Here is a 27,027-nt window from a genome sequence, read left to right as displayed (position 1 = left end):
CCCTCTCCCCTGACTCTCAGTCTGAAGAAGGGTCTCAATCCAAAACATCACCCATTCCTTCTGCAGAGATGCTGCCTGTCCCACTGAGTTACTCCAGCATTTCCTGTGTATCTCCAACGCAAACATCGCCTTCAGTTCAGTGGGAACATTTCCCTCACCTTAATCAAGTGGATTTCCTTTCAACACAAATGAGTTGAATTGTCCAGTGTGTTCACCATTGTAATGTTAAGGGTGGGTTACACTGTTGCCTGCTGCATTTTGCATTTGAATGAGATGTGAAATGAAAGGCTCATCTTCCGACTCGGGCAAATGTTCAAGATCTCAGAATTTTTTGAGGAACGTGTAAGTTCTCTGCCCAACATTATGAACACCATTTAGACCATAAGACATAGGAGCAGAATTGAGCCATTCGGCCCACCAAGTCTGCTGCACCATTTGTTCATGGCTGATATATTTTTCCCTCTCAACTCCGTTCTCCTGCCTTCTCTCTGTAACCTTTGACACCCTTACTAATCAAGAACCTGTCAATCTCCTTTTTAAGAGGCTTTAAAACAGGGGTTCCCAACCTTTTTCGTCCTGTTTACCCCTGGCAACTTTAATAGCACATAACAATGTTATTTCACTTATTTATGAACAACTGATGATGAACAGATACTGGTATCCAGAAGCAAACACAGTCAGTCAATGAGAAAAAATATGTACAAATCCAGAATCAACAAATTTACCCCTGGTTGGGAACCCTTGCTTTAGAATAAGGCACATGAATATGCTGGAAATGGAGAGATATTAATCATGTCCAGGCAGGCCAGATTAGTTTAACTTGGCATCGTGTTCGACAGGGACATTGTGGGCCGAAGGGCCTGTTCCTGTGCTGTACTGTTCTATGTTAGCAGGACTGGGGGCATGAGAACCTGCCAAACAGATTATGATGCCCTGTCTGGCCTATGTACAGAAGGAGAGCGAGTGCCCAACAATTTGGCCACAGTGCAAGGTCTTGAACAAATCCTGAAGAGGCACCACTTGCATTTGCAGAGCTCTGGAAATACTTTGTAACTTGTAATTTCCATTCTGTTTGTATGGGAAAGAAATAGTCCTTTGGATCCAAGGAGGAGTTGTTGATCGGTGTGTGCTTGAAGATGTCTTTAGTTTAGATTCATTTTAGCTTAGTTTAGAGACACAGCATCGAAACAGGCCTTTTGGCCTACTGTGTCCACCCTGATCAATGATCACCCATACACTAGTTCTATGTTATCCCAGTTTTGCATCCTACACATGTAGGCAGTACAGTGGTGCAGCAATAGAGTTGCAGCTTTACAGCGTCAGAGACCCGGGTTTGACCCTGACTGCAGCTGCTGACTGTCGGGTGTTTGTACATTCTCCCTGTGCATTCCCCTGGGTGCTGCAGTTTCCTCCCACACTCCAAAGATGTACAGGTTTGTAGGTTAATTGGTTCCAGTAAAATTGTAAAGCTGTCCCTTGTATGTAGTGTTCGTGTGCAGTGATCGCTGGTCAGCACAGACTCCATGGGCCTATTTCCCGGCTGTATCTCGAAAGTCTAAAAGTCTAATGAGGCCATTTACAATTTTACCTAAACCAATTAACATACAAACCTACACCTATTTGGAATGTAGGAGGAAACCGAAGCACCCGGAGAAAACCCACGTGGTCAAAGGGAGAATGTACAAATTCCATGCAGACAGCACCCTTGGTCAGGATCGAACCCAACTTGCCCATGCTGACAACAATGCCGCATCTACACTAGTCCTGCCTGCCTGCATTTGCCCATATCCCTCTTATCCTGTCCTATCCATGTATCCAAATGGTTCCTAAGCATTATGATGGTACCTGCCTCAACTACCTCCTCCAGCATCTCATTCCATACACCCACCACCTTTTGTGTAAAAAAAAGGTGCCCCTCAGGTTCCTATTAAATTTTCCTCCCCTCACCTTAAACCCATGCCCTCTGGCTCTTGATTCCCCTACACTGGGTAAAGGTCTCTGTGCATTCACTGGTTAGCACGCAACAAAAGCTTTTCACTGTACCTTGGTACACGTGACAATAAACTAAACTAAATCAAACTAAACTATAGGTCAAAATGTGTCGGTAGGAATTGGTTTATACTGAAGATAGACTCAAACTGCTGGAGTAACTCAGCGGGCCAGGCAGCATCTGTGGAGAATAGGAATAGGTGATGTTTCGGGTTGAGACCATTCTACAGTCTGAGAGTCAAGGGAGAGGGAAACTAGAGCTATGAAAAGGTAAAGTAAACCTATCAACCTCTCAGTCAACCTCTCCCTATAGCTCAGTATCCTTCGTATAGCCCTAATACAGTATCCCTTAGTATTAAACTATAGCTTCCTACATCTAAAACTAGCAAGGCTTGGGGGTTGAGAGGGAGGATATGTTGAGTCTAGCTCCTGGGGGAACTTTCTCAGTCACAAACTGTCCCGCCTGCTGAACTGTTTGAGGAATTTTTGCTTTGCGGGTGAGGGGTATGAAGGAAGAAACAATCCCTGCTGGATCACGTGACCTGATGTCAGGCTGGCAGTGACTAACTGTGGATCATATTTCCATCCCGGGAGCAGCAAATCTCTGAGTGTGCCTGTGTTGTTTGGATACTGGCTGCCGGGGACTGTTAATGGGAAGGATTTGACGCGCTTCAAAAGTTCAGCAAGTTTTCAGAAGCCCAGAGGCCTTCTTTTCTCTGTGTGTGTCTGGGGATCGCCATCGTTACAGCTCAACTGACCCTGATCGCCAACTTCCTTGCCTCCTTCCAGCTCCGCTGCATGGATTTGTCCATCTCCAGTTGATCGAGTTCTCCTCGGAAGCATTTCCTGGAAAATGGGAGCAGGAGCGATCACTGTCTGTGTGAGTACAGGCTCCACATTGTGTTTAACAACTCTGTAAACTCTGCTGCAGAGTTTTGACTGCAGCTGCTGTTTATCCCCGGCATCCCCTTGCACTGCAAGGAGTCCCAGCCTTTCACTCCCCAGCGCTGAGTAGTAGCTGTGGTTAAAAGTTTTCATTTCAAATCTCAGTGCAGTAAACGTAGTTCTCGTTGAGGAGACGTCAAGGAATGTGTGGAGCAAGAGCAGGATGCCAAGCAAGTTATAGAACACAGAACTCAAGAGAGAGCTAGATAGGGCTCTTAAAGATAGCGGAGTCCCCTGACTCCCCTATGTGGAGAAGGCAGGAACGGGGTACTGATTGTGGATGATCAGCCATGATCACATTGAATGGCGGTGCTGGCTCAAAGGGCCGAATGGCCTTCTCCTGCACCCATTGTCTATTGTCTAACACACAACAGGTCCTTTGGCCCTTAATGCCTATACTTAACTTGTGACCAATTTAAACTGATCTCATCTGCCTGTACATGATCCATATCCCTCTACTCCCTGTGCTTCCATGTGCCGATCTAAAAGCCTCTTAAACTCCCCCACTTTCTATGTAAAAAAACCTTGCCCTGCGCAACTCCATTAAACTTTCCCCCTCTCACCTGAGGGTAATGTTGAACATTTCAGCCCTGGGGATAAAGTTTCTAACTGTCTACCCTATCTATGTCTTTACATGCTTCCTTGGCGGACGTGTTCAAAAGCTCACTCAAAGAGGTGAGTTTTTGAGCAAGGGACTGGTGGAAAAGTTTATGGAGAAAATTCCAGAGTGTGGGTCTTGGTATGACTAACCACAGTGAAGTTCTTGTGCATGGTACATGGATAGGATAGGAAAGGTTTAAAGGGATATGGGCCAAAAGTGAACAAGTGGGTCTTTCTTAGATGCGGCACCTTGGTCGAAATGGATGAGTTGGGCTGAAGAACCTGTTTCCATATAACTTGATAACGGCGGTGAAGCGGTGAATATCAGGGATGTAAAAAAAAATCAGGATTGGACCCAGGTTCGATCCTGACGACGGGTGCTTATCTGTACGGAGTTTGTACGTTCTCCCCATGACCTGCATGGGTTTTCTCCGGGATGTCCAATTTCCTCCCACACTCCAAAGACGCACAGGTTTGTAGGCGAATTGGCTTCGGTAAAATTATAAATTGTCCCTAGTGTGTGTCGGATAGTGCTAGAGTACAGGGATCGCAGGTCAGCGCGGATTCGGTGGGCCGAAGGGTATGTTTCTGCACTGTATGTCTAAACTAAACTGAACTATAAGTTGGAAGGAACAAGAGAATAAGGGATCTGATAATGGTTCGGATAAGCACACAAGAGAAGTAGTCCATGTTTTAGATTACTGTCCTTGACATTCTCCATGAGTGCCACCACCCAACTCCTCGAGTGACCAAACTTATTGATAGTTCCTGGATGTCTATTGAGAAAATAATTGTGTTTAGTTTATTGTCACGTGTACGGAGGTACAGTGAAAAGCTTTTGTTGCGTGCTAACCAGTCAGCAGAAAGACAATACGATCGTGCCAAGCACAGTGTACAGATACATGATAAGGTTGAATAGCTGGCATGCGCGCAATACCCTGGCAGCTGAATGGCTGGCAACCAAGGCAATCAGTCGGAGGATTCTCGATACTCAACTGAACCTGTATCTCAGTCTCAGGCTGGCACTGTAGGGCTGGAGGAGAGGTGAAGAGAGGCCGGTGAACCCTGGGAACAGGCAGGAGAATTAGCTCTGTTTTCCCCTCTGAAAGACACGAGCTGGGGGGACAGTTGAAGCTGTGGAAACTGAGAGATTGCCCGGTGTTGCAAAAGCACGTCAAGGTGGGTGGGCGGGTTGTGGTGAATGGAGTTGAAGAAAACATCAATTTTTCCCCTTTGTGTGAAGTTAGATCTGTACAAATGGAAGCGTAAGGATTGTGACCTGGCAATTGGACTGTCTACAGCCACGCCATGGCCCCATGAAATTTAGTTTAGTTTAGAGATACAGAGTGGAAAGATACAGGCCCTTCGTCCCACCGAGTCCGCGCCGACCAACAATCTCCCGTACACTAACATTATCCTACACATTAGGGACAATTTACACCTTCCTCTTGCGTTTGAGGCAGCAGAGGTTATGTAACGCCCTCCAGGCGCTGTAGCCAGTTCAATGTGCTGTTGTCAAGGGCCGTGAGGTCTACCCCTCCACCAGGGAGGCGGAGGACAGGGCAGTTGAAAATGATGTGCTGCGCTGATTCCTGGTCTGCTCCACACATGCAGGCTGCTGATGAACGCAGCCCCCAGCGATGCATGTTGGCGTTGAACCGGCCGCCCCCTGTACGGAGCCGGTTCAGGGTGACCCACTCTTTACGGGGCAGGTCTGAGCCGGGTGGGGCTGTGGTGTTCGGTGCAACGGTAAATTGCGGAGGTCGTAAAGTCTGTTCCCAGCTGGTTCTCCATGCTCCTAGTGTGTTGAAACCGGAGCCACAGAGGGTCGCTGCGTGACGGGAGAGGGGGAGACAAGATGACAGGCGTTGAGGTCCCAGTTGCTGTGAGTCCTGGTCAAGGTGTTGCAGAGAATGTTTGGCGTCCGATGTGGCCTTGCACACCAGCCTGTGGGTGAAGTACTCTCTGCGAAGCTTGGCGGGTGCGATACCTGCGAGAAGGTAGAAGATCCGTCGGGGTAGGGCGTAGACAGTCGGTGATGATCCGCATGGTGTCATTGAGGATAGCGTCTAGCTTGCTAGTATGAGCGCTGCGGCACCATGCTGGGGTGGCGTACTCAGCGGGGTTGTACACAAGTGCAAGAGCACTGGTTCGGAGAGTAGATGTCCTGGAGCCCCATGACGATCCAGCCAAGCAACGCAGGAGGTTGTTCCGCGCCGAGACTTTAGAACGGAGAGCTTCAAGGTGTTGCTTGTAGGTCAGCTGCCGATCTAGTTTCACCCCGAGGTATGTAGGAAATGGGTTATAGGGTAAGGGTGAGCCATTGAGGGCGACAGTTGCTGGCGTTGAGTTTCCTTGTTGTTCAGGTGAAAGGCCGGTGTGGTGGTTTTTGCCACACTCAGTTTTAGTCTCCAGGTTTTAAGGTAGCCTGTGACAAGTTCCATATCCGCAATTTACAGAAGGCAGTTATCGCATAAAAACGGCACGGCTTTGCAATGTTGGAGGGAACCGGAGCACCAGGAGAAAACCCACGCGGTCACAGGGAGAACATACAAACTCTGTGGAGACAGCATCTGAGGTCAGGATTGAGCCTGGGTCTCCGTCACTGTTATGCCCCTGTCCCACTTAGGAAACCTGAACGGAAACCTCTGAAGACTTTGCGCCCCACTCAAGGTTTCCGTGCGGTTCCCGGAGGTTGCAGGTGGTTGACGGAGGTTGCAGGTAGTGAAAGCAGGTAGGGAGACTGACAAAAACCTCCGGGAACCGCACGGAAACCTTGGGTGGGGCACAAAGTCTCCAGAGGTTTCCGTTCAGGTTTCCTAAGTGGGACAGGGGCATAAGGCAACAACTACCGTTGCACCATTGTACTGCCCCGTCATCTGTCCAGTTATCTCCCCAGCGAACTCAATGTCCAGGTTTGCTTGCTAGTGCTCCAGTGACATGTCTTGGGATGCTTTGCTGAGTAAAGGTGTACTTTCCAATGTGCCACACCATCGAGAGGTTGCAGTAAAGTGGCACAAGCTGTGCATTCATTATTGAAAGGTGTAAAACAGCCTGTGTTCCAAATCGGAAATAAAAACAGAAAATCTGGTACACAAGGAACTGTAGGTGCTAGTTTACAAAAAAAGACACGATGTGCTGGAGTGACTCAGCAGGCCAGGCAAGCATCTCTGGAGGACATGGATGGGTGACGTTTCAGGTTTGGACCCTTTTTCAGACTGATTGTGGTGCCGGGAGTGGGGAAGAAAGCTGGAAGTGAGGAGAGATAGGACCAATCCCGACGAGAGATAGCTGGCGAAAGAAGGAGCTGCAGATGATGTTTTGCAAAGAAGGGACACAAAGTGCTGGAGTAACTCAGCAGGTCAAGCAGCATATCTGGAGTGCATGGGTAGGTGATGTTTTGGGTCGGGACCCTTCTTCAGACTGAAGTGTAGGTGGATACAAGTGAGGGGAGGGGGGGTGAGGGGAGGGCCGATGGATGGACGGAGATGAAAAGACAAAAAAATTAAGATACGGATAGTAGAGTTGCGAGTATGAAGCTCGAGGAAGTAATGTAGGTGGAACGGGAAGGAGAGGGGAGAAATGTGGGCGAGTCCAGGAAGGGCTTTGGAAAGAGGGGGTGAGGGGTATCAGGATTCCTGTAGATATTCAGAAGGTCTGGCAACTTCTGTGGAGAGAGAAACAGTTATCATTCCTTTGGTTCTTCAGGATTGGAAAAGTCAGGAGATAAATGTGTGTTTTAGTCAAAGAGGAAGGGGGGATGTGTGGGGTAGGATTGTCCCTACGATAATTGCTTTTGGTGTTGTTATACGGCCTGCGGGAATTAACTGGGGCGAGGTCACTGAGTATTTGGAAAGGGAAAAAAATGTAAATTCTGGAAGTTTGAGCACACGGAAAATGCTGAAAATCCAAAATGAAAATGAATCTTGGAAATCAGATAGAATCTCTGAGAGGAATACTGGGCTTCTGTCTAGTTAACCATGCCTGAACTGCCTGGAGGAATGTAAACAGATTTAATATTAATTTTACTTTATTGTCGTGTGTACCGAGGTACAGTGAAAAGCATTGTTGTTGCATGCTAACCAGTCAGCGGAAAATCTATACATGATTACAATCTGGCCTCCCACAGTGTACAGATACCGGATAAAGAGAATACCATAGAGTGCAAGATAAAGTCCAGAAAAGTCCGATTAAAGATTTCTAAGGTCTCTGAGATAGATGGTAGCTCAAGACCACTCTCTAGTTGGTGATAGGATGGTTCGGTTGTCTGATAACAGCTGGGAAGAAGCTGTCCCTGAATCTGGAAGTGTTAGTTTTCACATTTCTGTACCTCCTGTCTGATGAGAGAGGGGAGAAGAGGGAGTGACCGGGGTGAGACGGGTGAGGAAAGAAAAAATATTGTGGATAGTTTAGGTCTGCCACTGCTTATTATTTTCAGTGATACAGTTAATTATGTCAGAGTGTTGCAATGAACATATTTTTTTGATGTGGGTCTTCAGTGTTGTGGATGGATGAGAGAGGCTGGGGCGGTTCTCTTTGGAGCAGAGAAGGTTAACGTGACGTAACATTCCGATGAAGCAGATGGCTAGGAATTGTTTCCGTTGGCAGAATGATTGGGAGAAGAGGAATTTTTTTTTTTCTAAACAGCAAGTTATAACCCAGAATGCACAGTTTGCCAGCAGAGTGGGAGCAGATTTAACTAAAAACTTTCAAGAGGGAATTTGATAAATGTTTGGATTGGCAAACGTTTCTACAGGGAAAGAGCAGAATAGGGGAAGTAACAAAACCACAGTTTTAAAGAACGGGCACAGGAATGATGGGCCAAATGGCCTCTTTTCAACTTGACGAGCCTATCAGGCTGATTGAATTCAATTTGTCTGGATAGATCAGGCTGTGAGCTGTGAAGCCACTGGCCACTACAGATACACCACAGAAAGTGCACAGTCGGGTTGTGTTATCGCTTGGTTTGGGATCAGCTCTGCCCAAGATCACAAGACGTTGCCGAGAGATGGAGATGTAGCCCAGTCCATCACACAGACCAGACTTGCCACCATTAACTCCATCTACACTTCCCGCTGCCCCAGGAAAGGAGCCAACATAATCAAAGATTGTCATTCCTTCTTCTGCCTGCTCCCGTCCGGCTGAAGGTGCAGAAACACACACCACCCGCTCAGGAATAACTACTTCCCCTCTGTCATCAGACTTTGACCAGTCCTTCCATAAGCTGGGGTACTGTCCAATTCACTGCTACCTCATCACTTCGACATTGGATTTTGTCTAAGGAACTGATGTACTCCAATGCTGAGAACTATATTCTGCTTTCTCTATCATCCCATTAACTCTATCCATTGTGCGAGTTTGAACTGATTGTATTTGTGTATGGTATATCTGATCTGTTATGAGAGCATGTAAAACAAAGCTTTTCATTGTATCTAGGTACACGTGACAATAATACACCTTATCCTGAACCTAAACTAAACCTAAACCATGACAACAAAACTTATGTGCTCCCGCTGGCTGTCTTGATCATGATAGGATCATAGACCAAGATTTCTCTGCCTTGTCACATGTTTGGTTAATATAGACCATAGAACAGTACAGTCCCTGACCAATGGTGGCGCAGTGGCACAGCGGTAGAGTTGCTGCCTTACAGCACCAGGGACCCAGGTTCGATCCTGACTACGGGTGCTGCCTGTATGGAGTTTGTACCTTCTCCCTGTGACCGCGTGGGTGTTCTCCGGTTTCCTCGCACACTCCAAATACATGCACATCTTCTGGCTTCTGTAAATTGTCCCTAGTGTGTAGGATAATGCTTGTGTCCGGAATGATTGTTGCTCGGCGTGGACTCGGTGGGCCGAGGGGCCTGTTTCCGCACTGTATCTCTAAAGTTTAAAGTCCAAAGTCTAGAGTACAGCATGAGAACAGGCCCTTCGGCCCACAATTCCCATGCCGAACATGATGTCAAGTTAAGCTGATCTCCTCCACCTGTGCATGATCATCTGGTTGTATCATGGGCCTTCCAGCAGGCTAGAGAAGCCTGAGTTCAGCATAGGCACCAATGCCAGCCCCAGCTGGATGATACCTGGGAGGGTCAGGCTTTCTTCACTCTCTGCCAAAGGTTGAGTTTGCACGGTTCACAGACTCGCCAGCTGCCTGCCACGTTTGCGCGCTGGAAGAGTCTGTGTTCCACGTGTATATGGCGTGTGTGAGGTTGCAGCACCTGTTCCTTTGTCTAAAGGGGCTGCTCCTTGCCTTCTGGCTGCATTTCTCACCCACCACCCTCATCTTTGGTCACCCTGTGCGTAGGGGAGAGGGTAGGGCCAAAGATGTCCTGGTTGGGTTGCTCCTGGGCCGGGCCAAGCTGGCCATCCGCGAGAAATGGCGTCAGGCGGAAGAGGGCTCTGCCCGAGCCGGCTGCCTGCCCCTTTTCTGGGGTTACGTCCGCGCCCGGGTGGTACTGGAGAGGGACTACGCCCTGTATTTCCGGGACCACGGGGATCCTTGACAAGGATTGTAACATAGTTGTATAATAGTTTATTTAGTATATTTGTTGGTCTTGTATTATGGTGGTGGGTTCTGTTTTGTTTTATTGTATTGTATATAATGTTTTAATATTTGAATAAATATTTTTGATTATAAAAAAAGGTTGAGTTTAGTTTAGTTTATAGTCACGTGTACTGAGGTACAGTGAAAAGCTTTTTGTCACGTGCTAACCAGTCAGCGGAAAGACTACACATGATTACGATCGAGCCATCCACAGTGTACAGATAGAGGGAATAACGTGAATAATATTGCAAGATAAAGCCAATGAAGTCTGATCAAAGATAGTCCGAGAGTTTCCAGTGAGATAGATAGTAGTTCAGGCCTGGTCTCTAGTTGTGAGCAGATCATAGAAGGTTTGTCCTCATGGTTTAGCTTTGGTTTACGTTCAGGATAAGGTTTATTATTGTCACGTGTCGCTAGGTACAATGAAAAGCTTTGTATCACATGGTCTCTAAACAGCCAAGATATAGCCTACACAGAAACTTGAGTGTTGAGGGCAGGGCCTCAGTCTCAGTTAGTGAGGAACCCGGCCACTTTGCGAGTCGACCTCCCACTGAGACTGGGAAACTGGCTGGTGTCCATGAAAGATCTTAACAGCCCCGAGCTCCTCCCCTTCCTCCTCTGCCTTTCTTCAGCCATGAATGAATCGACCTCCCACCAAGAATGGGAAACTTGGCTGGTGTCCAGGTAACACCTTAGAAGTCCTGAACCCCTCCTAATCTGCCTCCGGCTTTCATACCAGTGGAGGAACTAAATCTGGCCCTGCCTTGAAGCTTAGACTGCATTCGCATGCCTGTTTGTTGCAACTTGTAAAAGCAAGGCTCTCATAGAGGCATAGAGCTTGGAAACAGGTCCTTCGACCCAACCTGTCCACGCCAACCAACATTAGTTTAGTTTATTATCACATGTACCGAGATACAGTGAAAAATATTTTTGTGTGCTAACCAGTCAGCGGAAAGACTATACATCAAACTGTCCACAGATGCAAGACAAAGTGAATAATGTTTAGTGCATGATAATGTCCAGCAAAGTCCGATTAAAGATAGTCTGAGGGTCTCCAATGAGGTAGATGGGAGGCCAGGACAGCTCTCTAGTTGGTGAAGGGATGATTCAGTTGCCTGATAACAGCTGGGAAGAAACTGTCCCTGACTGGAGGTGTGTGTTTTCAGACTTCTGTACCTTTTGTCTGATGGGAGAGGGGAGAAGAGGGAGTGTCCGGGGTGAGACTGTTCCTTGATTATACTGGTGGCCTTGCCGAGGCAGCGTGAGGTGTAGATGGAGTCAATGGAAGGGAGATTGGTTGGTTGGTCTGGGCAGTGTCCATCTCAATATCTACACTAGTCCCACCTGCCTGCGTTTGGCCCATATCCCTCTCACTTTGGAGTCTGACTGTATTTAGGAGGTTTATTAAAATTAAAATCCTTCATGTACTTCCTTCAAGTCTTTGGGTTTGGGGTAGAGGTTTAGGTTTTATTATTGTCACGTGTATCAAGGTTTGTTTTGCATGCTGCACATAAATACAATCGTCAAACTCAAGTACAATAGGTAGAGCAATGGGTACAGAATGCAGAATATAGTTCTCAGCATTGTAGTGCATCAATTCCATGGACAGACTAATGTCCACAATGGGGGTAGCGGTGAATCGGACAGTACCCTAACTTGGGGAAGGACCATTCAGAAACCAGATAACAGACGGGTAGAAGCTATCGCAGAGTCTGGTGGTGCGCAAAGCTTCTGTCCTTTCTGTGAGGTGCGGAGAAGAAGGAAGGACGTGTGGAACAAGTCATTGATTATGTTGGCTGCTTTTCTGGGGCCATCGGGTGTCTAGATGGAGTCAGTGGTAGCGAGTCTCTCTTGGACCACTTCAGCCCCACAGTCTTTCACGGTCAGCAAGGTGGCGCAGCGAAAGATTTAAGACGTACAGGTTTGTCCGTTAATTGGCTTCGGTAAAATAAATTGTAAATAATTCCTAGTGCATAGAGTCGTGCTGGTGTAGGGGGTGATAACTGGTTAGCGTGAACTTGATGGGCTGAAGGGCCTGTATCCTTGCTGTCTAAAAGTCTCTGCTCTACTCCATTTCCTTCACCTGTGCACATTCGACGTGAATCACTAACCCGTCAGAAGCTGGGCTTTCAGCTCCCGAAGATCTGAGTTCTGAAACTTGTTGTCATAGAGGCATACAGTATGGAAACAGACCCTCCAGCCCAACTTGCCCACACTGGCCAGCATTTCCCAGCTACCCTAGTCCCACCTGCTTGCATTTAGCCCAAATCCCTCCAAACCTGTCCTATCCATGTAATACTTGTAGTCATACAACACGGAAACAATTCCTTCAGCCCAACTCATCCATGCTGACTAGGATGCTTCATCTAAAGTAGCCCCATTGGCCTGTGTTTGGTCTATATCCCTTTAAACCTTCCCCAATCCATGCATCTGTCTCTCTTTCCGTCTCAGTTAAATGCTGTTATAGTACCTGTCTCGATTATCCCCCCCCAGCAAGTTGTTCCCTAAAAATACCCGTCTCATTCCTTTGCCCAACTCCATAAAAACTACTAATCCACTCAAGCCTCTCTCCTGGCGTCAAAGCCAGTGTTAATATTCCAGTGCAGCACCTTTGGGGCTTGTTCCATGAAAGGTGCTAAACAGCATGTTTTTGTTCTGATTGGTGCTGTGTGTTGCTAATCATTGATAGGAATCATTAGGAAACTCAGGAATCAAGGCGGCACGGTGGCGCACCGGTAGAGTTGCTGCTTTACAGCACTTGCAACGCCGGAGACCCGGGTTCGATCCTGACTATGGGCGCTGTCTGTACGAGTGGGTTTTCACCGAGATCGTCCGTCTGTACCCACACTCCAAAGACCTACAGATTTTTAGGTTAATTGGCTTGGTATAAGTGTAAATTGTCCCTGGTGTGTATAGCATAGTGTTAATGTGTGTGGGGATCGTTGGTTGGTGCAGACTCGGTGGGCAGAAGGGCCTGTTTCTGTGCTGTATCTCCAAAACAAAACAACACCTAAACTTGACTAATTACTGTTGTGGTAACGTATCCAATCTATAAGGGAAATACTGCAACACAAAACAGCATTTAGTGCGGGAAGACTCAAATTGCAAAGCCCAAGAGATGACCAATGTGGAAACAATATTGGTGGCTACCAGAGTGGAATGAAGTAACAACTTGATCCCATGTGTTTTAGAACATCAAGTGCTGGAGTAACTCAGCAGGTCAGGCAGCATCTGTGGAGGACATGGATTGGCGACGTTTTGGGTCAGGATCATTCTTCAGAATCTGAAGACCGGTCCCAACCCGATATGTCATCTATCCAAGCCCTTCACAGATGCTGCCTGACCTGCTGAGTTACTCTAGCACTTTGTGTTCTATGCAGGATTCCAGCATCTGCAGTTATAGTCATACAACATGGAAAGAGGCCCTTAAGAAACATAGAAGATAGGTGCAGGAGGAGGCCATTCGGCCCTTCGAGTCCGCACCGCCATTCATTGTGATCATGGCTGATCGTCCCCAATCAATAACCCGTTCCTGCCTTCTCCCCATATCCATTGATTCCACTAGCCTCTAGAGCTCTATCTAACTCGCTCTTAAATCCATCCAGTGATTTGGCCTCCACTGCCCTCTGTGGCAGGGAATTCCACAAATTCACAACTCTGGGTGAAAAAGTTTTTTCTCATCTCAGTCTTAAACAGCCTCCCCTTTATTCTAAGACTGTGGCCCCTGGTTCTGGACTCGCCCAACATTGGGAACATTTTTCCTGCATCTAGCTTGTCCAGTCATTTTATAATTTTATATGTTTCTCTAAGATTCCCCCTCATCCTTCTAAACACCAGTGAATACAAGCCTAGTCTTTTCAATCTTTCCTTATATGACAGTCCCGCCATCCCAGGGATCAATCTCGTGTACCTACGCTGCACTGCCTCAATCACAAGAATGTCCTTCCTCAAATTAGGTGACCAAAACTGTACACAATACTCTAGATGTGGTCTTACCAGAGCCCTATACAACTGCAGAAGAACCTCTTTACTCCTATACTGAAATCTTCTTGTTATGAAGGCCAATTTTCCATTAGCTTTCTTCATTGCCTGCTGTATCTGCATGCCAACTTTCAGTGGCTGGTGTGCAAGGACGCCCAGGTCTCGCTGCACCTCCCCCTTACCTAATCTAACCCCATTGAGATAATAATCTGCCCCCTTGTTTTTGCCGCCAAAGTGGATAACCTCACATTTATCTATATTATACTGCATCTGCGACGCATCTGCCCACTCACTCAACCTGTCCAGGTCACCCTGCAACCTGCTAACATCCTCTTCCCAGTTCACACTGCCACCCAGCTTTGTGTCATCCGCAAACTTGCTAGTGTTGCTCCTAATACCCTCTTCCAAATCATTAATATATATGGTAAACAGTTGCTGCCCCAACACCGAGCCTTGCGGCACTCCACTCGCCACTGCCTGCCATTCTGAAAAGGACCCGTTCACTCCTACTCTTTGCTGCCAACCAATTTTCTATCCAGGTCAACACCCTACCCCACCCAATACCATGTGCTCTAATTTTAGTCACCAGTCTCCCGTGTGAGACCTTATCAAATGCTTTCTGGAAGTCTAGATACACTACATCCACTGGATCCCTTCCATCAATTTTACTTGTCACATCCTCAAAAAATTCCAGAATATTAGTCAAGCATGATTTCCTTTTCATAAATCCATGTTGACTTGAACTAATCCTTTTACTGCTATCCAAATGCCCCATTATTACCTCTTTAATAATTGACTCCAGCATCTTTCCCACCACCGAAGTCAGGCTAACTGGTCTGTACTTCCCCGTTTTCTCTCTCGCTCTTGAAAGTGGGATAACATTAGCTATCCTCCAATCCTTCTGCCCAACTCATCCATGCAGACCAAATTTCCCCATCTAAGCTAGTCCCATTTGCCCATATCCCTTAAAACCTTCCTGTCCATGTACCTGTCCAAGTGTCATTTACATGTTGTTTTACATAGTGCCTGCATCAACTACCTCCTCAGGCAGCTTGTTTCATATACTTATCACCCTCTGTGTGAAAATGATGCCATTTCCACCTATTTTCATGCCTGCCCTTCCACCTATTTTCATATCGTCCGCAAACCTGGCTACAAAGCCCACAAAATCCAAATAATTAATATACAACGTAAAGAGTAGCGGTCCTAGCACCGAGCCTGCAGAATTCCGCTAGTCACTGGCAGCAAATCAGAATATGCCACCTTTATTGCCGCTCTTTGCCTTCTGCCATCCAGCCAACGTGCTATCCGTGCTAGATGATCCCATGGGCTCGCATCTTCTTAGTAGTCTCACGTGTGGCACCTTATCAAAGGGTTTCTGACCATCTAGGTAAACAACATCTACTGACTGTCTGTCCTGCTATTTACTTTTTCAAAGAATTCCAACAAATCTATCAGGCAAGACCTCCCATTGGGAATACCATTGTTTTAGGAATAGGTTTATTATTGTCACATGCCAAAGTACAGTGAAAAGCTTTATTTTGAATGCTATCCATAAATCAGATATTACTAGACACAAATACAATTACGTTAATTATAGTTTTAAGGTGTGGGGGGGAAAGATTAAATAGTAACCTGAGAAATATCTCAGTTGCACAAAGGGTAGTGGGTATATGGAATGAGCTGCCGGAGGAGGTACGTGAGACAAGGACTATTGCAACGTTTAAGAAACAATTGGCCAGGTAAATGGATAGGACTGGTTTTGAGGGAAAAGGGCCAAATGCAGGCAGGCGGGACTAATGTAGATGGGATATTTTGGTTGGTGTGGGCAAGTTGGGCTGAAGAGCCTGTTTCCACGCTGAGTTACTCTGTGACTATAACTCTCTATAAGTTGCAATGTGGTCACTTCTAATCTATATTGTTTCCATGCCTAATGTCATGACCACCCCATTCTGCCCACTAGCCCTGGTTGTCAAGCCAATTAGTTTGGAGGCTTTTAACTTGCATGCTTGAAGCCTGACGTAGGTCTGATTGTGTGACTGCCAAATCACTTCCCACCTGTTCCAATAAAGGGGTGTGAATGTTTAACTTGTGTTCCCAATGGCAACAGGAACAGCCTCCCTCTCTGCCTTTCATTAATGGAATTGCGAAGGTCTCTACCGTCTTTCGAGCAGCCACAGGGGATTATGTTATTTTCTCTGCTCTGCCGCTAATCCTTGTGATCGCTGTGGGGGTTGGGGGTTGGGGGGGAGGGGGTAGGTGGGGGATACCTGCTGACTGTAGGCCTCTGACCCATGGAGGTGCCCGTGGTTGACTGCTCCCCGTTCCTCTGTTCCTTCCAGCAAAACAAGGCAGCTGTCAAGTTGAAGGAAGACGTGAAGAGGATGATGGCCCAGCCCCTCGGCGCGCAGAGGAGCCGCAGCGTGGGCAAGGTGTTTGCCGTTCCTCTCTCCGACCTGCAGCAGAGAGGGCAGATGGACGATGGGATTCCCCTGGCTGTGCGGCATATGGTGGAATACCTGCAACAGCATGGTAAGCAGTACGGTGGCCCAATAGCGTCAAGAAGACCACACTATTGCTTCCCAATGTTATAGCAGGTCTGTACTGCAAAATTAGTACTTCATTGGTTGAAGAACCATTTAGTTTAGGCACAAAGTACTGGAGTGACTCAATGGGTCAGTTATGCAGCCTGACCATCCAGGTCATTTCTCACCTCCAGCGTTTCACCGTTCCCCAACTCCTGCTTGTTGTAGGAACAGAATTTGGTCATTTGGCCCATCAAGTCTGCTCCGCCATTCCATCATGGCCGATCTACCTTTCCCTCTCAATCCCATTCTCCTGTCTTCTACCCATAAGCCCTGACACCATTACTAATTTGTCTGAAGAGTGTCCTGACCTGAAACTGCACCTATCCTTTTTCTCCAGAGATGCTGACGGTGCATTTAGTTTAGTTTAGTTTAGAAATACAGCATAGAAATCGGCTCTTTGGCCCACCGAGTCCACACTGACCAGCAATCACCCGTACACTTGTTCGATATTATCCCACTTTCGCATCCTACACACTACGGGCAATTTACAGAAGCTAATTAACCTACAAACCCACACTTCTTTGGGAAACTGGGGCACCTGGAGTAAACCCACACAGTCACAGGGAGAATGTACAAACTCCGTACTTGGCAGGACCTATAGTCAGGATCGAACCCGCTCGAAGGCAGCAGCCCTATCACTGCACCTCTGTGCCGCCCACGTTTGGTGATACAAATTGATGTGTATATAAATCATGAGGGGAATTGAGAAGGTAATTGCAAAGAGTCTTTTACCCAGGGTAAGAGAATCAACAACCAGAGGACATAGGTTTAAGGTGAGATCTGGAGCACAAGAGGCTAAGGAGTGATCCGATATAAGTCTATATAACAAAGAGGGGAATTGACGGGATGAATGCATAGAGTTTTTACCGCAAGGTAGGGGAAGCAAGAATCAGAGGACATAGGTTTGAAATGAGAGGAGAAAGATTTAGTAGGAACTTGAGGGGCAACTGTTTTCACTCAGTGGTTGGTGGGTATAAGGAACGAGCTGCTAGAGGAGGTAGTTGAGGCAGGTATAATAACAACATTTACAAGACACTTGGACAGGTACGTGGACAGAAAGGGTTTAGAGGGAAATGGTCCAAATGCATGCAAATTTTGACCAGCATAGATGGGGCATCTTGGTCGGGATAGACAGATTGGGCCGAAAGGCCTGTTTCTGTGCTGCATGACTCTATGACTTTAAATACGTTTCCTTCTCTTTATTCTGCACTCTCTTGGTCATTCAGTTTGTTTCTTTCTCCTTTCTGAATCCACTTGCCATTGCACAGTTCCAAGCCCCAGTCTCAGATGTGGACACTTAGACCAGGATAGTATCCGGGGAGTGCTGCCACTCCCGCCCCATTGCGGAAGAGGTGTTCCACTGACTTTCTCTGGAATGTCGGAGGATTTGGGAAGACTTGACAGAAGAATATAAAATGATGGCAGGCATGGATGGACAGGCATGGACAGACCTGTTTCCCCAAGGTGGAAATGTCCACCACTAAAGGGCATAGCTACGAGGGGGCACATTTCATGGGGATGTACGGGGAAAGTTCTTTACACAGAGAGTGATGGGGAACTGGAACGCATTGCCAGTGTTGGTGGTGGAGGCAAATATGATAGTGGTGTTAGGATAGGCTTTAGGATAGGCACGTGGAAGTGAAGGGAATAGAGGGAGATTTATCATGTGCAGACAGACAGGATCAATTTGAAGAGAGTTTGAAATAGGGTCCTGACCCAAAACGTCACCCATCCTTGTTCTCTGGAGATGCCCTTCCCTCTTCCCTCCTCTGGCCAAAGCTGCTGGTGCAGGTTTTTCCCAGCAGCCAGGCATTGCTGGGGGTGATGGAGATCGGGGCGGTCCTGAGCACGACACAGTTGTTACTTGGCCATTGCAGTGTGCAGATGAGTAGTGGATTCTGGTAATGGGCGGACGTTGATGGGAACTTGGGAGAGTGAAGTGACAGAGTAGAAATGATGCCGGCTGGTTGGCATGGACACAATGGGCCAAAGGGCCTGTTTCCATGCTGTATCTGTCTATGAGAAGCACATAGTGAGATCAAACTCATCATAACTAAAGGTGTGAGGCAGCAAAAGGATTTTACTGCTGTTTTTGTTGTATCTCATCTGCAATAAACCCCTGACTGTCTCCCTGTTAATAATTTATCACATCTGCCAGCCTCTGTCAATATTTATACATGCTCACTGACAATTCTCATGATAGCATGAAAGCACAAAGACATTGATTTTCTATTGCACATGAGCTTGGCAGCAACATTATTGATCTGCAGTTTGCCTGCCTTATACTGGAACTAACAGAAGGATCATTGTCACCTCGTTATCGATTCTTGGTTGAAAATTCTGCAGTGGGTCCTTCCCTCAGTATCCAGGAGAACATTTCAGTTCAAAAGCTGGGCAGACTTCGCTAACCTCTGGTAGACTTCTCAACAATTGACCACTTTTGCTTGGCTTGGGGGACACTCACAAGATCATGGGTCAAATTGCCTCAAGAGGGCATGGTGCCAGAACAAGGGGTCACAGTTTAAGGATAAGGGGGAAATCTTTTAGGACCGAGATGAGGAAAACATTTTTCACACAGAGAGTGGTGAATCACTGGAATTCTCTGCCACAGAAGGTAGTTGAGGCCAGTTCATTGGCTATATTTAAGATTGAGTTAGATGTGGCCCTTGTGGCTAAAGGGATCAGGGAGTATGGAGAGAAGGCAGGTACAGGATACTGAGTTGGATGATCAGCCATGATCATATTGAATGGCGGTGCAGGCTCGAAGGGCCGAATGGCCTACTCCTGCACTTAATTTCTATGTTTCTATGTTTCTAAAGTTGATTTCTTATCGCTCCAGAGACCCAGGTTCGAACCTGACTACGGGGGTTTGTCTGTACAGTTTGTACGTTCCCCGGGTGCTCTGGTTTTCTCCCACACTCCAAACACCTGCAGGGTTGTAGGCTAATGGGCTTGGTAAAATTGTAAATTGTCCCTCGTGTGTGTAGGATACTATCACTGGTCGGCGCGGACTCAGTGGGCTGAAGGGCCTGTTTCCGTGCTGTATCTCCAAAGTCTAAAGTTATCGTCAGTAGAACCGCAACAGGATCTCAGATTCACATTAACACGGTCTCACATTAACACGGCCCGAAACGTTGCCTATTTCCTTTGCTCCATAGATGCTGCTGCACCCGCTGAGTTTGTCCAGCACTTTTGTCTACCTTCGATTTTCCAGCATCTGCAGTTCCTTCTTAAACACGGTTTCATCAGTCTGTTGAAGGGTGTCGAACCAAAGCGTCACCTGTTCCTTTTCTTCAGAGATGCTGCCTGACCCGTTGGGTTACTCCAGCACTTTGTTTGTATCGAAGGTTATCTCTTCTATGGGAACAGTCAGAGAGTGAGAACATACCTGTAGGCAGAAAGAGAGCAGGAGTTGCAAATTGCAGAGTGGGAAGAGGTCCACTCCTGGAGGAAAAAATAAAATAAGGACAAAATAAAAAGCTGAGGTAATCTTGCAGATACAGGCACAAAAATCAAGCAACCCAAAGTTGCAAAATTCAGCATTATGATAAGATCTAGAAGTGATTAGGAGCAAACAATGAGGTCAAATAACATAAAATAAAAAAGTGCAAGGGCCCTTACGAGGTAGCTTGGGGGATCGGTTCAAGAGGCTTGGGACTTGCTGGGTACAGAGTGAGTTATTCCACTCCTCCAGCCTGTATCAGTGTGTCCATTGTGAAGGGTATGGATGTTCCCTTGAAAGGCAGGCTTGTATCGTCAGTCAAGGGTTTGGCCATGTGTGGGAGTTCACGGATCTCAACAAGCTTGAGGTTCGAGGGTGTGCGGAATGTGAGAGTGAGGAGAGTGAAGAGAATGGGGCCCACGTCAGATAGTAAGGCCCCCGGATAGATAGTAAAGGCCGTGGACATAAGGAATTGCAGATACTGGTTTACAAGAAAAAACACAAAGTACAGGAGTAACTCAGCAGTTGGAATATTTCTTCAGACTGAAAGATAAAGAGGGCCAGAACAAATCAGGGCCGACGACCTCAGGAATGGCCCATTGTTGGCTGGGACAGGGATACAAGGATGAGAACACTGGAACTAATAGAACAACTAGGGCTTGTGGTGGGGGGAGAGAGAAAGGGAGAGGAGAATGCAAGAGCTATTTGAAATGAGAGAAATCAGCATTCATACCGCTGGGTTGTACGCTGCCCAAGCGAAATATTCCCGTCATAGACAAAGGAACAACATTGGCCGGTCTCCAGTTCTCTGGGACGGGGGCTGTGGGTAAAGAAAAAACAAATATTCTCATCATAGAATCTGCAATCCCCTCTCTTGCTTCCCTCGATAACCTGGGGTAGATCCCATCAGGTCCTGGGGACTCATCAACCTTAATGCTCTTCAAGACCCTCAGCAACACCTCCCTCTCAATCTCAACCTGCCATAGCAGATTTGTGTTCTCCCCACTGATCTCACTGTCCTCCATAGAAACATAGAAAATACTGTAGGTGCAGGAGTAGGCCATTCAGCCCTTTGAGCCAGCACCACCATTCAATATGATCATGGCTGATCATCCAAAATCAATACCGCATTCTGGCCTTTTCCCCATTTCCCTTGATTCTCTTAGCCCTAAGAGCTAAATCTAAAGGGCCCGTCCCACGAGCATGCGACTGCATGCGGCAAGCACGACCAAACCAGAAGTGGGGGTCGCGCGGAGGTCGAGTGATCCCCGTACAGGGCCGGTCCCACCAGCATGTGTCTGCATGCGGCGAGCGCGACCAAACCGGAAGCGGAGGCCGCGCGGAGGTCGAGTGAGTGACGTGAAGTTCGAGCGAAGTCCGCGGGAAGTTCGCGCGTGACGTGCAGCGTCAAGACGCTGCGTACGGCGTCGAGACGCTGCGCACGCCCGTTGAGGCGGTGCGTACGGCCTCAAAGCGGCTGCGGGCCGGCAGGCCGTTGCCGCGCGGAATTTTTGAACACTGTCAGTTTTCCGGAGCCCCGCGCGATGACGGAACCAGCTCCGCACAACTCCATATGGCTCCGGCGATCGAAGTGGGACCGGCCCCACGAGGCCGTACGGCTCAAGCGACCACGTTAGGTCGCGCTTGCCGCATGCAGTCGCATGCTCGTGGGACAGGCCCTTAACTCTCTCTTGAAAATATCCAGTGAATCAGCCTCCACCGCCTTCTGTGGCAGAGAATTCCACAGATTCACAACTCTCTGGGTGAAAAGGTTTTTCCTCATCTCAGTCCTAAATGGTCTACCCCTTATTCTTGAACTGTGACCCCTGGATCTGGGCTCCCCAACATCAGGAATATTTTTCCTGCGTCTACCTTGTCCAATCCTCTAAGAATTTTATGTTTCTATAAGATTCCCTCTCATCCTTCTAAATTCCAGCGAATACAAGCCCAGTCGACCCATTCTTTCATCATACGTCAGTCCCGCCATCCCGGGAATTAACCTGGTGAACCTACGCTGCACTCCCTTAATAGCTATAATGTCTTTTCTCAAATGAGGAGACCAAAACTGCACACAATACTCCAGGTGCGGTCTCACCAGAGCCCTGTACAACTGCAGTTGGACCTCCTTGCCTCTAAACTCAAATCCTCTTGCAATGAAGGCCAACATGCCATTGGCTTTCTTCACTGCCTGCTGTACCAACTCCAAGTCCTTCTCTTTGGTGAATACAGATGCAAAGTACTCGTTTAGTACCTCGTCCATCTTCTGACTCTAAGCATAGATTCCCTCCTTTACCCTTGAGTGATCCTACCTTCTCCCTGGTCACCCTCTTTGTTTTAACACCATACAAAAAGCCTTATGTTGATAGTCCGAGTCGTGTGGGGACCATACTGGACCTTGCGTTGGGAAGCGAGCCTGGCCAGGTGACTGGTGCTACGGTGGAAAAGCATTTTGAGATAGTGATCACAGCTCCATAAATGTTCAGCTTGTTTTGAATTGGGACAGGTCCAGATGTTGGGGTAAGGTACTTAATCGGGGCAAGGCAGATTTGAATGTCATTCGGCGGGATCTATGGTGGATAGATTGGGAGTACCTGTTATTGGCTAAGTCCACAGATGAAATGTGGGAGTTGTGTAAAGGCCAGTTGATCAAAGTGCAGGATCAGCATGTCCGGTAAGGAGGGGGGATAAGGACGGCAAGGTAAGTGTGTAAATTAATAATAATAATAATAAATTTTATTTATGGGCGCCTTTCAAGAGTCTCAAGGACACCTTACAAAAATTTAGCAAGTAGAGGAAAAACATGTAAGCGGAATGAAATAAATAGTAGACATGACTAGTATGCAAATTAAAGACAGAATTCAATTCAAAACACAATATGAGGCAATTCAAGCACAGATGAAAAGGGAGGGGGACGTGGGGCTAAGGATAGGCAGAGGTGAAGAGATGGGTCTTGAGGCGGGACTGGAAGATGGTGAGGGACACGGAATTGCGGATCAGTTGGGGGAGGGAGTTCCAGAGCCTGGGAGCTGCCCTGGAGAAGGCTCTGTCTCCAAAACTGCGGAGGTTGGATTTGTGGATGGAGAGGAGACCAGCTGATGTGGATCTGAGGGACCGTGAGGGTTGGTAGGGGGAGAGGAGGTCAGTGAGATATGGGGGGGCCAGATGGTGGAGGGCTTTGTAGGTGAGGACCAGGATTTTGTAGGTGATCCGGTGGGAGATGGGAAGCCAGTGAAGTTGTTTGAGAACTGGAGTGATGTGATGCCAGGATTTGGTGTGGGTGATGAGTCGGGCGGCTGCGTTCTGGACCAGTTGGAGTCGGTTGATGTAGGTGGAGCTGATGCCAAGGAGAAGTGAGTTGCAATAGTCCAGTCGGGAGGAGATGAAGGCATGGATGAGTCTTTCAGCAGCGGGAGGTGTGAGAGAGGGTCTGATTTTGGCGATGTTGCGGAGGTGAAAGAAGGAGGTTTTAATGACATGGTGGATGTGAGGCTCAAGGGAGAGGGTGGAATCAAAGATCACGCCAAGGTTGCGGGCCTGGGGAGATGGGGAGACAGTGGTGCCGTCGATGGTGAGAGTGGGGTTATTGATTTTGCTGAGTGTGGATTGCTCGTTCTAAGCTTCCCCCCAGTCTAGTTTCAGTCAAAAACCACTGAATCAAGCACTTGCGCAACTAATCTTTATTTTGACAAAACACAATTACAGTTCAGCTACTGTACCTAACCACCACGGGTTCGATCCTCGTATCTGCCCGATCAAGCCCTCTAGGCTTCGCTCAAACAGAGACACTCCAGAAGATCATGCGGTGACCAAGCGCTTTCCCAGAAGATCGACGCAGGACCTCGTGGCAGCGGACTTTTATAGGTCGCCGGTCCTAGAAAGGTCAAACCACATGGTGTGGTCTCTTTACAATCCAATTACAGATATCGATTAACCCCGTACATGACAGACATTTCCCTAACCCAATAATACAGTGACTAATACATTGTGTTCAAACAGTGTTTCTCAAAGGAAACAAACATCGCAACATTTGCCCTGATATGCAAGAAAAGCAGGCAAGGCTCAATACCTCATCCAATCAACATTCAGTAACATAAAGCTTTGCAACATTATTTACAATTATTTACAAGGTGTATGTGTGGTTTGCGGTCATCCAATCCATTCTATGCATTTTGCACCGAATTGTCAGGGTCTGCAGATATTCCCATTCCCTTCCTGCAGCTTGGATCTAGGCTCTAGACAAACTGGCACCACTGCAGCTTGTCCCAGTTCTACATAGAGCACTTTCAAATTGACCAAATGACCCAGCAACCCTGAAACCTTTACTCGATGTTAGTCCTAACCCCTCCAATCTGGCCAGGATTAACATTCCTTCTTTTTTTTTAAATCATATATGATAACCCATCATTTATGATAACCAAATAGTCCAATAATCAGCTAACCAGATATACATAAGTGTGTCCATTACATTTCCCATCTATCAGCAACACAACATGATAATGTTTCTTCCCAGAATCTTGTCAAGCTTCCCGAGTTTTCGCGGGCATAGCTTCACAATTTCCATCTGATGAGTCTTCACCTCCTGAGTTTTTGTGGGCGCGAATTCCCTCCATCCGTGTTGTTGCCCATTCTTCCACCCCTTTCCATAGTCGAACCTATAACCTCTAATTCCTGAAAAACTTGGGACAAAGCAAGTTACCATCCATGCACCATTGCCTTCCAATACATTCACTGTAATTCTGCAATACTATCCTTGTTCCATTTCACTATTCTGCTCTATTACTGTATTCCTAATCCTATTCGGTTCCCTAATATACTCTTTATTATCCTAGGATCAACACTAATCAGCCCTCTCCGTATTCACACGATGTTATAATATGTATATCTGATGATGGTTTCTCATATAAATTTCAGCTGGGTTCAATCCAGATTTCCCTACAGGCGTGATTTTGGTTAAATTGGAACATTTATCATGGTTTGCTTAAAAATTCAGTCTCAGCCTTCAATTTACTATTTTAAATTTCAGTGTCCATCTCATCCTTCTCATACCTCAGCATTGTGGCCGATCACACAATCCCATTCCAATTCCTGTGGAATTCTCAGCTGTTCAAATTTAAACAATCAATTTCCATATGCTGTCAATTTCATCATAAATCCAATTAAGAATGCCGAATCCAGGGACAATTTCTTTCCACCTTGATAATAGAAGCCGCTTTACCATCAAGGGTTAAACAATTTAGATCCATCGGTTAAATATGCATCGGCTCTACTATTCCTACACCCATTCAAATGTTCTCCCTCTAATTCACTAGGTTTCTCCTCCAGTACCTCTTCCTTACTATGTTGAGTCTTTACTATGTTGGCTCCGTTCTCAGTCTAGGGGTTCTCGCTTATACTAGTTCTTAGCTACTGCGTAATTTCTAGTCCGGTCTCTTAAAGGGAAGTCCTGCTACTCACAGTTCCTCTTTTGACCATTTCCAATTTCAACTGCAGTTTTAATTCCAACTCTCATATTCCCTGAATAATTTCCATGTTACCAGACCTTCCCAAGTTCTATCCTTCCTGATGTTCTCTGAATAATCCTTCCCATCTTTGGCTGCCTGCCTGGGGATGAGATAATAACAATATCAATTAATAATCAAACTCCAAATATTCCAAAGCCAAATTCCTCAAGTCTGTTCCAAATCTGCAGCTTGCCCTAGTTCTACAGAGAGCACTTTCAAATTGACCAAATGGCTCAGCGGCCCTGAAGCCTTTACTCGATTTTAGAGTCCTAGCCTCTCCAATCTGGCCAGGATTAGCAAGTGGAACCATGGATGACCAAGGATGTTGTAAACTTGGTCAGGAGGAAATAGAAGTAGCATGTCAGGTTGAAGGAGGTGGCAGCAGATGTGGGATATGAGGAATATTCTGTCCTCTGCTGGAACTTATGTGCAATGGCAATCTACCGTTGACAATCACGTAGGGAGGACAGTTCAAGGAACATAAAGCAAGTAAGAAAGAACTCAAGCGGGTGATTAGAAGAATAAAAGGGGTCATTAAATATCATTGGTGAGTCGGTGTAAGAACTCATTGTAGCTAATTCACACCAGGTTAAACCCTGACCAATCAAATCAACCACTTGCTGTTGAATTTTACATGCGGCACAGTGACACAGCAGTAGAGTTGCTGCCTAACAGCGCCAGAGACTCGGATTCAATCCTGACTACGGGTGCTGTCGGTACGGAGTTTGTACGTTCTCCCCGTGACCCGCATGGGTTTTCTCCGGGTGCTTCTTGGTTTCCTCCCACACTCTAAAGACATGCAGGTTTGTAGGCTAATTGGCTTGGTAAAATTGTAAATGGTCCCTTGAATGTAGGATAATGTTAGCGTACTGGGATCACTGGTCGGCGTGGACTCGGTGGGCCGAAGAGTCTGTTTCCGCGTCTGTATCTCTAAACTAAACTGAACCAAATTGAAATACAGAGAGTTTGCTCCTCATGTCATCTGAGAGGAGCCAACTGGTAATGGTTAGGACATCCTCCTGTTTGTGTAGTCCATCCCTAGTGAGCCCAGGGGCTAAATATGTCTTGGTCAGAGGTAAACAAAAGTGCTGGAGAAACTCAGCGGGTGCGGCAGCATCCATGGAGCGAAGGAAATAGGCAACGTTTCGGGCCGAAACCCTTCTTCAGGCTGATGTAGGGTGGGGGGGGGCGGGAAGAAGAAAGGAAGAGGAGGAGCCGGAGGAGCCAGAGGGCTGAGGGGGAGCTGAGAAGGGGAGGAGACAGTGAGGGCTAACTGAAATCGAATAGAATAGAATGCCTTTTATGGTCATGCAACCAGCTTGGTTTGAACAAAATTGCATTTTCTAGAGTCTTAACATTACAAAAAACCCCAAGACCCACACTTAACACAATTTACACAAACATCCATCATAATGAGTCTCCAACACCTCCTCAC

The 27,027-nt window shown here is 47.0% G+C and overlaps 1 protein-coding gene across 2 annotated transcripts in view; it reads left to right on the top strand.

Moving 5' to 3' along the window:
• The first annotated feature begins 2,565 nt into the window (after positions 1-2,565).
• Positions 2,566-27,027, top strand: part of fam13a (family with sequence similarity 13 member A) — a 207,912-nt gene continuing 183,450 nt past the window's right edge. The window contains exons 1-2 of one of the 2 annotated variants that reach the window (XM_033022299.1): positions 2,566-2,869; positions 16,404-16,593. In XM_033022299.1, the coding sequence (XP_032878190.1) occupies positions 2,843-2,869; positions 16,404-16,593 (217 nt within the window). In that variant the 5' untranslated portion in view covers positions 2,566-2,842. The remainder of the gene's footprint in view (positions 2,870-16,403; positions 16,594-27,027) is intronic. The other variant, XM_033022305.1, reaches the window with a different exon arrangement.

The sequence above is a fragment of the Amblyraja radiata genome, chromosome 1 (assembly GCF_010909765.2).
Source record: "Amblyraja radiata isolate CabotCenter1 chromosome 1, sAmbRad1.1.pri, whole genome shotgun sequence".
NCBI lineage: Eukaryota > Metazoa > Chordata > Chondrichthyes > Rajiformes > Rajidae > Amblyraja > Amblyraja radiata.
Note: the sequence above shows the minus strand (reverse complement) of the source record. Positions and strands in the feature narration are given on the sequence as shown.